This window comes from Sceloporus occidentalis, unplaced genomic scaffold (assembly GCF_023333645.1).
Source record: "Sceloporus occidentalis isolate IW3139 unplaced genomic scaffold, rSceOcc1.0.p SCAF_5, whole genome shotgun sequence".
NCBI classification, from domain to species: Eukaryota; Metazoa; Chordata; class Lepidosauria; order Squamata; family Phrynosomatidae; genus Sceloporus; species Sceloporus occidentalis.
In genome coordinates this window covers 166305961-166319179 of record NW_028316985.1, presented here as the reverse complement: position 1 = coordinate 166319179, position 13219 = coordinate 166305961, and the positions used below count along the sequence as shown (strand labels likewise).

At 46.1% G+C, this 13219-nt stretch overlaps 1 protein-coding gene across 1 annotated transcript in view; it reads right to left on the bottom strand.

Annotated features, from left to right (window-relative positions):
- Positions 1-4351: 4351 nt before the first annotated feature.
- DDIT4L (DNA damage inducible transcript 4 like) overlaps positions 4352-13219 on the bottom strand; it is a 65486-nt gene continuing 56618 nt past the window's right edge. Inside the window, exon 4 of the mRNA XM_089526072.1 lies at positions 4352-4559. Within this exon, the coding sequence (XP_089382198.1) occupies positions 4473-4559 (87 nt within the window). The 3' untranslated portion in view covers positions 4352-4472. The remainder of the gene's footprint in view (positions 4560-13219) is intronic.

Genomic DNA, 13219 nt, shown 5'->3' with positions numbered 1-13219 from the left:
CCAAACTATGAATGCCACATAAAACTGCATCATTGTTCATAAGAGGACAACAACAGTAGACTGGAGGAACCTTAAAATCTCTACAAAATCCAAAATATATTTTCAGGAAAAGACTCTGAGGGAATCCTCTAAAAAGTGAGCCTTGAGTTGGCACTTAAATGGGGTGCAACTGGAAGTCTGGGTGGGAGGGAAAATGGGACAGAGTACAATAGAGGAATGCATTGTTGGTTAAGTGACAGGAACAGGCACACACCATAGTACAGCATTGGTCCAACTAGAGGAAAAGAGATTCCGCTTAAAGATTAGGAAGAACTTCCTGACTGAGAGCTGTTCGACAGTTGGAAGTATGGTGTAATCTCCTCCTTTGGAGGTTTTTAAACAGAGGCTGGATGGCTGTCTGTCCGGAGTGCTTTGTGTATTCCTGAATGGCAGGGAGTTACACTGGATGATCCTTGGAGTTTCTTCCAACTCTCTGATTCTATAATTTTGTTTCAGCTCTCATTTGTAGAGCTTTGTTGCTTTTGCAGTTATGGGGAAATTTTATGTTAATCTCAGTACGCAGATTTAGGTGGAGTTAAAAAGTCTTGTCTTGAAGAAAAGGTAAATATTCTGTAAGGGAACTGCAAGAGATATGCAATGGGAGTAGTAATTTCTGAACTCATGAAGCCAAACATGTTGCTGTTAGTGTACGCTAATGTCATTCTTGCCAAAGAATGGAAATTGGCAAAACGTATGGCACTTACCCACTGACTGTGGAGGTGGGGAGCCAGGAGACATTACCAGGGCCCAGAAGAAGTCCTGGGACCTGACTATACTGCCCATTTTGTTGTTGTTAATTGCCATCAAGTCAACTTTGACTTTATGGTAACCATGTGCATGAGACAGAAAGAACCAGTTTGGTCTAGTGGTTTGAGTGTTGGACTAGAACACTAGGAAACCAGATCTTGAATCTCTACTTGGCCATTGAAATCTATTGCGTGGCCTCTAGAAAGTCATACTCTCTCAGCGATACATTTATCTCTCAGCCTCAGAGAAAGGCTATGGAAATCCCTGATGAACAAATTCTGCCAAGAAAACCATGCACCTTGGGGTCACCATTCCAGAAATGACTTGAAGGAACACAACAATGAATACGAGGCCTCCAACTAACCCTGTTCTATCAACAGCCCTGATCAGGCCCTACAAACTCAGGGCTGTGGCTTCCTTGACTGTGTCTATTCATCTATAATGGATTCTCTTTTCTTACTGTCTTCCACCTTACCAAGCATTATTGTATTTCCTAATAAATACTGTCCTTTCTAATTACAGTCAGCCCTTCATATTCGTGGCCTTGAGACTCACAGTTTCAGTTATTCACGAGGTCAAGGCTGTTAATGTGGGCATTCCTCTTCCCTTCCTCTGCCCAATCTCTCCTTCAGCTATCCATGGAAAGGATGGGGAGGCAAACGGTCTCAGAGGAACCAAGGCACCTCTTGCCGTCTCCTCTCTGATCCTCTCTTTGGGTTGCCCAGGGAAAGGATCGGGGAGGAGAAGGGGCAGGGAGCCAATTAAAGGGATAGGAGGGTGGGGGAAAAGGAGTGTCACTCACCCTTCCCTTTAACTGGCTTCTAAGTGAGGGGTGGAGTTATTTATGATTTTTCCATATTTGCGTGGGGTCTCATTCCCCCAACCCCTGCATAGAAAATATTGTCTTTTCTAATGAGTGCTGTATATGTACAACAATCTCAAATCTCTCTTTTTTTTAATCCAGTGAGATTTGCAGGTTTGCCAGAGGGAAAACTGGTGAGGACTTCTGTACCTTAAATGGTTGTGTAGGAGAGCAGATTTGAGCAAGTGTTGCTTGCTGTATGCTGAAATATTTTAACAACTTGCATTAAAGGTACAGAAGCCCTCTTCAGTTTTCACTCTGGCAACCATAGGTGAGAACAGGAAGAGCAGTCACCTACCACACTCACAACAGACCCATCTCTGAGCATTTGGTATGCAGCAAAATGACCACAAACTACACACTAAATGTTGCAGGGGTCTATCTGTTGAGAATATATGGAGTCATTTGCTCCCAGCTCTCAGCTGCACAGGTCCCACAACATGTGAGGCAGGCCAAGATATAAAACTCTCCTCAAGTGTCATAAGAAGAGGCCCTCTTCTGTGAGATCTCTACTTTTGTGGGACCCTTCAACACTCATGAAAAGCCCTCCTCTTGTGAAATTTGAGGTGGGCTATATATAGATGTGTCATATATACTATGCAGCTTTGGACTGTCCTGGCAATGGGAAGTGCCATCCTGCATTGCTGTTTGAAAAACCTGGCAACCCAACTGGGAAGCATTTCCCTCCCTCCACTAGTGCCAATCCTGCTCTTTGTGGGTGCATTGCAACCCCATTGGACATGAGAGTCCCTACTAACAGGATAACCTCTTGCATCATTGGAGCATGTAATCTGATCACCACAGAAAGGTAATATCATGGTAGGAATAGAGAAACATACAGAGACAGAGATGGAGAGAGCACAGTGACACACTATTGCTACATAATTTAGATATCAAAGGTTTGTCTGAAAAAAAAGATCTTCACCTGACTGTAGAAAGAGAGGAGTGAGAGGACCAACTGGACTTCCCATGGAAGGGGGAGACCATGCAAAAGGTTGTCTCCTGCGTCCTTACCAAATGTTGCTGTGAAGGTGAAGAGCTTGAGAAAAGGTTCTCTTCTGCAGTTCTTAAAGCTCAAACTGGCTTGTCTATGGAGATAAGGTCTTTCAGATAGTCTGGACCTGGGACCTCCGGGTTTGGGCAGGAAGGTTGAGTGTTGCCCTGGAATCTGAGGAATTTAATCACTTTCTGTTTAATTTTCATATTTGAAACATTTCTGGGAAATTTCCAGGGAATTCAACCTTCCCGCCCAAACCTGGAAGTCCCGCCCCCTTTAGGCCTTCTCATAGTGCCTTGTGGCCCCCCATCCTGGGAGCCCCCTTCTTGGTAATTTGGGTGAATTCCAGGGAACCAATCTTATCTTATCTTCGAGGGTGATTGGCAACACTGAGGCTGAATTCCCTGGAAATTCCTCGGAAATTTTTCAAACACGGAAATTAAATGGAAAGTGATTAAATTCCCTGGAAATTGGCAACACCGTTCACAAAACCAAAAGAGACAGGCATGTATCTAGTTCTGTTTTTCTTCCAAAAGACTCAACAATGGAAAAACTACCTGGAATTAGAAAACAGCCATGGAAATATTGAACCTGCAACAGAATCAGATTACTAGACTTTGAATAATTTCCAGCTCCTTCCAAAGAGAAAAATTAATTGAAAGAAAATAAAGCAGGGAGGAAGTATGCAGGGATTCTAACAAAGTTGTTGGGAATTTGAAATCCAAACACAGGCAATAATAAAAGCCTCACGAGGCTCTAAATGTATGTACACACTCTCACACACAAAGCCTATATGTCAGTACATGTTCATGTTTATAGTACTACAGCTGACACACAATCATTTTTTTGCTTTTTGTTAATGGGACTTTATTGGGGTACATCCTCTCTAGATGCTAAGGAGCTTATCACACCATGTCATTATGCAAGGATATACCATTAAAAAACTGCTGCAACTGTACTCACAATGATAGCTGATTTGTTGACATTGTGTATCACACCCTTGCCACTTGCACTGTAATAGTGTGAGTTGCACATTTTCTATCTGTCAATATCTCCACCCCATTTGTCCCACCTTTTGCTTTGTGATTGGTTTGACTAAAAAACACACACCACCTTTTAAATAGCAGTAATAACACAGTTGTAGCAAGACATAATTACAGCACACCCATCACAGAACAAACCTCTCCACCTTTCTCCAGGCACAGGATTCAAGGAAACGTTTTGTTGTTGTGTGCCTTTAAGTAGTTTTCAATTAATGGCTACCCTAAGGTGGTCCTATCCCAGGGTTTGCCATTGCCTTCCTCTGAGGCTGATAGAGTGTGACATGTCCAAGGTCACCCAGTGGGTTTCCATTGCTGAGCAGGGATTTGAACCTTGGTCTCCAGAATCATAGCCCAACACTCAAATCATTACACCAGACTAGCTCTTTTCAAGGTGATTTGCATACATTTTAACCCCGAGGAAGAAGCCTGACTTAAATGTGTTCCAACAGATAGCCAAAGTCCATGGCTGGCCCAGGTAAATTCTTCACAGAAAGGCAGGTGGCACTTGAAAAGACGATTGATTTACAAAACCCAGACACAGCCTTCTAGTCTCACTCAAGCTCCTTTAACAGGACATTTGACCTACCAAATTGGTGGGGTAATCATGATGATAACAATAATGATTAAAAAAATAATAATAGAGGTTTTATTTGTTGTCAAAAATATTTTATTCAAATATGATAAATAGCCTTCAAGGAAGTTCTAGATTTATTTCCTATACTGTTATTTCAGTCTTTGTCCACCAGTGAAGCCAGGATGCTCTACACAAATTTCACAAGATGTTTCATGTCCCAGAGCTGCTTTGATTCAACAAGAAGCCTGCCCCCAGGATCCTTTGGACGATCACACCTTCAGAAGAAGCGTTGCCACCCTGGAAGAAAAATACAAACAAACTAAGAGGTCTGGCTCATCGGCAACCATCCCCCAGCTTCATCCCAGACTTATCCACCGGCTTCTGTCGGGGACTTCATCCCCAAGCTTCTGCCTGCCAACATCCACCGGCTTCAACCCACAAGTATCCACCGGTTCATCACATTCACTCTGTGCCTGGAAGGGGGCCTCCGCCATCTTCTGAACACGTGGCCCCAGTCACGCCTGTACCAGATTCGGACCTCTGCCAGAGCCTGAAGTACACTCACAGACACACACGCATTTGCCTCGACCACATTCTCCACCTCATATTCACACACACATCCACCAGCTTCATCACATTCACTCTGTGTCTGGAAGGGGGCTTCTGCCACCTTCTGAACATGTGGCCCCAGTCATGCTTGCACCAGACTCAGACTTCCGCCAGAGCCTGAAGTGCACTCACAGACACAAATGCATTCGCCTCGACCACATTCTCTGCCTCAAATTCACACACACATCCACCAACTTCATCACATTCACTCTGCGTCTGGAAGGGGGCCTCCGCCACCTTCTGAACACATGGCCCCAGTCACGCTTGCACCAGATTCGGACTTCCGCCAGAGCCGGATGTGCACTCACACACACACACACACACACATTTGCCTCGACCACATTTTCTGCCTCACATTCACACACACATCTACCAGCTTCACCACATTCACTCTGTGTCTGGAACGGGGTCTCTGCCATCTTCTGAACACGTGGCCCCAGTCACGCCTGCACCAGATTCGAATGTTCGGCAGAGCCTGAAGTGCACTCACAGATACACACGCATTTGCCTTGACCACATTCACCTCCTCACATTCACACACACATTCACCAGCTTCATCACATTCACTCTGTGTCTGGAAGGGGGCCTCTGCCACCTTCGGAACACGTGGCCCCAGTCACGCCTGCACCAGATTCGGACCTCCGCCAGAGCCGGAAGTGCACTCACAGACACACATGCATTCGCCTCGACCACATTCTCTGCCTCACATTCACACACACATCCACCAGCTTCATCACATTCACTCTGTGTCTGGAAGGGGGCCTCCGCCACCTTCTGAACACGTGGCCCCATTCGTGCCTGCACCAGATTCGGACCTCTGCCAGAGCCTGAAGTGCACTCACAGACACAAATGCATTCGCCTCGACCACATTCTCCGCCTCACATTCACACACACATCTACCAGCTTCACCACATTCACTCTGTGTCTGGAACGGGGTCTCCGCCATCTTCTGAACACATGGCCCCTGTCACGCCTGCAGCAGATTCGAATGTTCGGCAGAGCCTGAAGTGCACTCACAGATACACACGCATTTGCCTTGACCACATTCACCTCCTCACATTCACACACACATTCACCAGCTTCATCACATTCACTCTGTGTCTGGAAGGGGGCCTCCGCCACCTTTGGAACACGTGGCCCCAGTCACGCCTGCACCAGATTCGGACCTCCGCCAGAGCCGGAAGTGCACTCACAGACACACATGCATTCGCCTCGACCACATTCTCTGCCTCACATTCACACACACATCCACCAGCTTCATCACATTCACTCTGTGTCTGGAAGGGGGCCTCCGCCACCTTCTGAACACGTGGCCCCATTCGTGCCTGCACCAGATTCGGACCTCCGCCAGAGCCTGAAGTGCACTCACAGACACACACACATTTGCCTTGACCACATTCTCTGCCTCAAGTTCACACACACATCCACCAGCTTCATCACATTCACTCTGTGTCTGGAATGGGGTCTCCGCCATCTTCTGAACACGTGGGCCCAGTCACGCCTACACCAGATTTGGACCTTTGCCAGAGCCTGAAGTGCCTTTACCATATTCTCCACCTCACATTCACACATATGTAAACTCTGCCTCCATTTACTCTCCCAGACACTCTCCTTTCACTCACAGACATGCCCCAGCTTCAACCCACAAATATCCACCAAGCTTCCGTCAACAGGCTTCTGCCAGGTCTGTCGGCCGACATCAGCCAGTGTTAGGTCAAGGAACTCCACCGGCTTCAGGTCCCTAGACTCAGCACCTGCTTAGCAAGTCACAAGTGAACTTGCCTTCTCATGATCATCTCCTTCCATCTGCCAGTTAGCCTCCTCTGCCTGCCATCCAGCCTGCTCTGTGGGCTGGACTGTTCTGAAGCCTGCCAAGCATGTAATTCTCTTTAGCCATTGCCTCTGTGATGTCACAAAGACCCAGAAACTTACCAGAAGCCTCATGGATTGGCTAAGCACTAGTGAGGTCAACAATCCCTCAGAATCAAGGGTTTTACAATGTCTGTCTCTTTGATATGCAGCACAAATACAGATAATAAAACATGAGTGGTGAAGTTGCCCAGTCTTATCCTCTGATTCAGCTAAAGTATTTCAGGCTACTTCTCTTGGAATGTGGCTATTAGGTGAATGTTGTGAGGAGATGTGAGTGCAAACCACAATGCCTACTCTGTTTTTAGGGATGACTTGCTGTGATTATGTTATGCTACTAATTACTTATCTAGTCCTGGACCCAATCATTGTTATTTCTTCATTGGCCAAGTATTCATTCAGGGAAAGCTGCATTGCTGGGAGATTATCGCACTGCGTTCTGAGAACGTTCCTATCATCACGTGATGAGAACGTTCCTGGAACAGATATTACTGCATTAGTAAACTAGAACGTGATCAGACCGTGATCAGAACTGCATTTTACCGCACAGCGATTCCTGAAACCGTTCCGAGAACATATTCCACCAAGGCCGCCTCCGTCTCCTGATTGGCTGAAAGAATGACAGGCAGGGAGGCATTGAAGCAGGCAGGCGAGCGAGTGCAGTGAGGGAAGGGGTGTGTGTGAGAGAGAGAGGGGGGAAAGGAGGAGGGAGGGAAGGGAGGGAAGAAGGAGGGATCGGGAGGAAGGCAGGGAGAAAGAGAAATGAGGAGAGATGAGCCTTGCAAGTTACATCCCAAACCTTTGCAAGGCTGGGAAGAAGGAGGAGCTCCATGCAGGTCTCTTCAAGCCGAAGAAAAGCAAGTTGCCAGGGAGGGACTGGGCCAATGGCAGAGCCCCGGCAGCCATAGCAGCTCTTTAAACCGGTTAGAAAAGAAGCTCTTTAAACCGGTTAGAAAAGAAGAGTCCTCTGCTGTCATCCCACTTCCCCATTTTGGCTGCTTGTCAGCCTTTTGCCTCCTGTGTGTGTGCGCATGTAATGTGTGCCTTCATAGAATCATAGAGTTGGAAGAGACCACAAGGGCCATCCAGTCCAACCCCATTCTGCCATGCAGGAAATCACAATCAAAGCATCCCCAACAGATGGCCATCCAGCCTCTGCTTAAAGACCTCCAAGGAAGGAGACTCCACTACACTCTGAGGAAAGAGTGTGTTCCACTGTCGAACAGCCCTTACTCTCAGGAAGTTCCTCCTAATATTGAAGTGGGATCTCTTTTCCTGGAGCTTGCATCCATTGCTCCGGGTCCTAGTCTCTGGAGCAGCAGAAAACAAGCTTGCTCCCTCATCAATGTGACATCCCTTCAAATATTTAAACAGGGCTATCATATCACCTCTTAATCTTCTCTTCTCCAGGCTAAACATCCCCAGCTCCCTAAGTCGTTCCTTGTAGGGCATGGTTTCCAGACCTTTCACCATTTTAGTCGCCCTCCTTTGGACACGCTCCTTTTTTAATTGTGGTGCCCAGAACTGGACACAATATTCCAGGTGGGGCCTGTGAGCTTCCCTCCCCGCTTTAATTCTTGTCTGGCTCTTTGCTATGGAATTCTGGGAGTTGTTTGCTTGCTTTTGTGTGTTGCTCCAAACAGAGGAGCTTTTGTGGGTTCCTTCCTGGAGGGAAGGAGGAGAAGGTCCTGGGCATCCCTGCCATCCTTGCCTCCTGCAGGCTGCCAGCACAGGAGCCCCGCTGGACATGACACTAGAGGCCCCCGCAGAAGCAGCCAGACCCTCTCCCTCTTGCTCTCTACTCTGGCCCCCCTGTTTCCCTCTCTCTTTCTCTCTCTTTCCCTTCTTTCCTCTTCTCTCACTTGTCCCAACTTTCCTCCCTTCCCTCCCTCACACACACACACCTTCCCTCACTGCAGTCGCTCGCCTGCCTGCCTCCCTCCCTGCCTGTCATTCTTTCAGCCAATCAGGAGACGGAGGAATGCGAGAACGGATTTGAGAACACATAAGAATATCGCACACACTTCTGTTGGAACGTTCTCATCACGTTTCAGCTCTCTGGGAACACATTCATATCTGTACCCTCCTGGAACACATTTGGAACACATTTAAGCGTTCTGAGAACCCGATTGGAACACATACGTGCGGTATACTCAAATGCGTTCCGTTCTCATCACGTGATGAGAACGGTCTCAGAACGCAGTGCGATAATCTCCCTGGTCTTAGAATATATATGTACGCACACATGGCGCTTCCCTTCAAAATAAATGCATATTTTATTTTGCCACAATCATTCATTTGCCACAATACAGTGGAAAGGAGAAGCCAGGCAGAGTCAGACACGCATCCTAGACTTTAGGAGAGCGGATTTCAGTAAACTTAGGGAAGTATTGAGGGCGATTCCATGGTCAGAAATACTAAAAGATAAAGGAGTTCAGGATGGATGGGAGTTTCTCAAAAGAGAGATACTGAAGGCACAATTTCAAACAGTTCCAGTGAGAAAGAAAAACGGGAGGTGTCTCAAGAAACCAGGATGGATGACTAAGGAACTTTCAAGCAAGCTAAGTTTGAAATGGAACATGTATAAGAAATGGAAAAAGGGGGAAATCACAAAAAAGGAATTCAAAGAAATAGTAGGCATGTGCAGGGGTAAAGTCAGAAAAGCTAAAGCGCAGAATGAACTCAGGCTTGCTAGAGAGGTTAAAGACAACAAAAAGGGCTTTTTTGGATATGTCCGCAGCAAAAGGAAGAAGAAGGAAACAGTAGGGCCACTGCGTGGAGAAGAGGGCAAAATGCTAACAGAAGACAGAGAAAAGGCAGAATTACTCAACACCTTCTTTGCCTCAGTCTTCTCAGAAAAGGCAAAGGGTGCTCAACCTGAGGAAAATGGAACAGAGGACAGAATAGGGGAATTTCAGCACAGAATAAGTAAAGAGATAGTACAAGAATACCTGTTTAACCTAAATGAATTTAAGTCTCCAGGACCAGATGAGCTACATCCAAGGGTATTAAAAGAACTGGCAAAAGTAATATCGGAGCCATTGGCAATAATCTTTGAAAACTCCTGGAAAACAGGAGAGATCCCAGCAGACTGGCGGAGGGCAAACGTTGTCCCCATCTTCAAAAAGGGGAAAAAAGAGGATCCCAACAATTATCGTCCAGTTAGTCTGACATCAGTACTAGGAAAGATTCTGGAGCAGATCATTAAACAGAGAGTCTGTGAACATCTAGAAGGCAATGCCATAATCACAAAAAGTCAACATGGGTTTCAGAGAAACAAGTCATGCCAGACAAACCTAATCTCTTTCTTTGATAAAATTACCAGCTTGGTAGATGAAGGGAATGCTGTGGATATAGTATATCTTGATTTCAGTAAGGCCTTTGACAAGGTTTCCCATGACATACTTGCAAACAAGCTTGTAAAATGTGGGCTAGACAAGGTAACTGTTACATGGATCTGTAATTGGTTGACCGGCCGAACCCAAAGGGTGCTCAACAATGGCTCCTTTTCATCCTGGAGAGAAGTGACCAGTGGGGTCCCACAGGGCTCTGTCCTGGGCCAAGTGCTATTCAACATCTTTATCAATGACCTGGATGACAGAATTGGGAGCATACTTATCAAATTTGCAGATGACACCAAATTAGGGGGAATAGCTAATACCCCAGAGGACAGGATCAAGATTCAAAATGACCTGAATAGACTAGAAAGCTGGGCCAAAGCTAACAAAATGAAATTCAACACAGAGAAATGTAAGGTATTGCACTTAGGGCGGAAAAATAAAATGCACAGATATAGGATGGGTGACACCTGGCTGAATGAAACTACGTGTGAAAGGGATCTAGGAGTCCAAGTAGACCACAAGTTGAACATGAGTGAACAGTGTGATGCGGCAGCTAAAAAGGCCAATGCTATTTTAGGCTGCATCAATAGAAGTATAGTGTCTAGATCAAGAGAAGTAATAGTGCCACTGTATTCTGCTCTGGTCAGGCCCCACCTAGAATATTGTGTCCAGTTCTGGGCACCACAATTCAGAAAGGACATTGAGAAACTGGAGCGTGTCCAAAGGAGGGCGACAAAAATGGTGAAGGGTCTGGAAACCATGCCCTATGAGGAACGACTTAGGGAGCTGGGGATGTTTAGCCTGGAGAAAAGAAGGTTAAGAGGTGATATGATAGCCCTGTTTAAATATTTGAAAGGATGTCATATTGAGGAGGGAGCAAGCTTGTTTTCTGCTGCTCCAGAGAACAGGACCCGGAACAATGGATGCAAGCTACAGGAAAAGAGATTCCACCTGAACATTAGGAGGAACTTCCTGACAGTAAGGGCTGTTCGACAGTGGAATGCACTCCCTCGGAGGGTGATAGAGAAGTTTATCGCACTGCGTTCTGAGACCGTTCTCATCACGTGATGAGAACGGAACGCATTTGAGTATACCGCACAGTATGTGTTCCAATCGGGTTCTCAGAACGCTTAAATGCGTTCCAAATGTGTTCCAGGAGGGTACAGATATGAATGTGTTCCCAGAGAGCTGGAACGGGATGAGAACGTTCCAACAGAGGTGTGTGCGGTATTCTTATGTGTTCTCAAATCCGTTCTCGCATTCCTCCGTCTCCTGATTGGCTGAAAGAATGCCCTTCCCTTTTAGTCCTCCAAAGTCCTAGAGCGTACTAATTTTTTCTTTGCTCTCCCATGTATGACGTGCCCCCGTCTTTGACAAAAGGATTTTATCCTATTCTCTGCATACACACACGTGTGTGAGGTTTTTTTTCTGTGCACGGGTACAAAAAAGCAGAAATGGAGATATTACATAGACATAATGCATAGCACTAACTATCACAGGTTGCATGTTTGCAAACTGTTACCGAGTCGCAAAAGCAGAGGATACAAGTGTCTCCGGAATTGTCACAGAGTGACTTCTGTCGCCAGCATATTGCAATGTGTCTAGACATATTTATCTCTGGAGTTGTGTAAGTGACCCATCTCTGTTGTGTGTATGCACAATACACCATGATATCCGGGGGCTGGGGTTTAAAGGACATCTGGGGTCCGCGGATGCAGCGACACCGAGGGCAGCACTAGGAAAAGGGGGGAAATATTCTGAGGGGGGGGGGAACCTGGAGGTTTCTCAGTTTTTTGTCTTTTTAAAACCTCTGTCTGTCGGGCTCTGAGGATTTGGGGCTGGCCTCCCTGCGTGCTTATGACAGATTGGGCTTTTTCCAGCTCGGCTTTGGGGCTTCTCCTCCCCTTGCAGATGATTGACAGAGGAAAGGGAGGCATTTAGGGGCAAATTTAGACTGGGGATTGGTTGTTTGGGGTCACATGTACGGAGGCAAGGAGACTATTGGATGGCCGGGTTTTGGGTATTGAAGCCATGGAGGCCATAATGGATGAGGGGTGCTGGAATGCTGGGAAATATATGCAAATTAGCTTTAAATTTTGGACAAAACGAGCTCATAACAGCAAAAGGAGCGGGTTGTGGGCAGCAGGACAAACGGTATAGGATCGACCATATAGAAAGAGATGTCATAGAGCAAGGAACGGCGATACTCGCCATGACACGAAAGACAGTGGAAATGTGTGGGGTCTGGGTTGCTCTTGATGCCAAATTGCTCAGTCGTGGCTCCTGTCATGGGAGCTCGACATGCCGCTGTATGCTGTTATCCTTGTGGGTGACACAGAAAAGAAAGGAGTCGCCTGCAGCGGGCAGAATTCTGGAGCAGCATTAAAGCATCTCATGAGATGCTTTAATGGGCTGCCAGAAGACCGCTGGCCAATATGACCCTGTTCTCATACTGTGTGACCTACAAGGATGACAGTATATTTCGGCCTGCACAAAAAGAGGCGGGGAACTTCCCCGCCTCACATTCTGGTAAAAGAAAAGAAATAGAAAAAAAACCCTTCCCTCCCCAGTGTCCCCTGAAGGTCTCTTCCATTTTGGGAGAAAGGGTGGGGGCCATGTAGAAATGCATGCAAGGCAGAGTTTCACACACTATAGACATCCATGGAGGGTGTACCGGGGATTGGCAGCATGCTGGCTAATATGCAAATGGATCTGGTTCTTTGAACAGCATGAGCAGCCCAAAGAAGAGTGTTAACTAAGCCAAAATTACATCTGAGGAAGTGGGTTTATGTGTAATGTTGACCATGGTTTTCATTGCTGGCTGGTAAACTTATTTTCAAAGAACTATTCTCCCTCCAGCATTTTACAAAAGGGATCATTTCTGGATTTCAGGAATTATGTTCTTTTTCATCTGTAATCTGTTATGCATTTGAGAAATTATTTCATATTCAGAATTTAACTAATATTAGAATTTGTTTATAGTACTGCACAATTTGCCACTCAAAACTTACCATTGCTGATGGATCATGAAGCAAACATGTATATCAATACTCTCTGCCTGAATATTATTACTATTATTACTGTTAAGCTTTATTTGCAAAGTGCTGAAAGTTTACACAGCAATGTATTTCCATTGC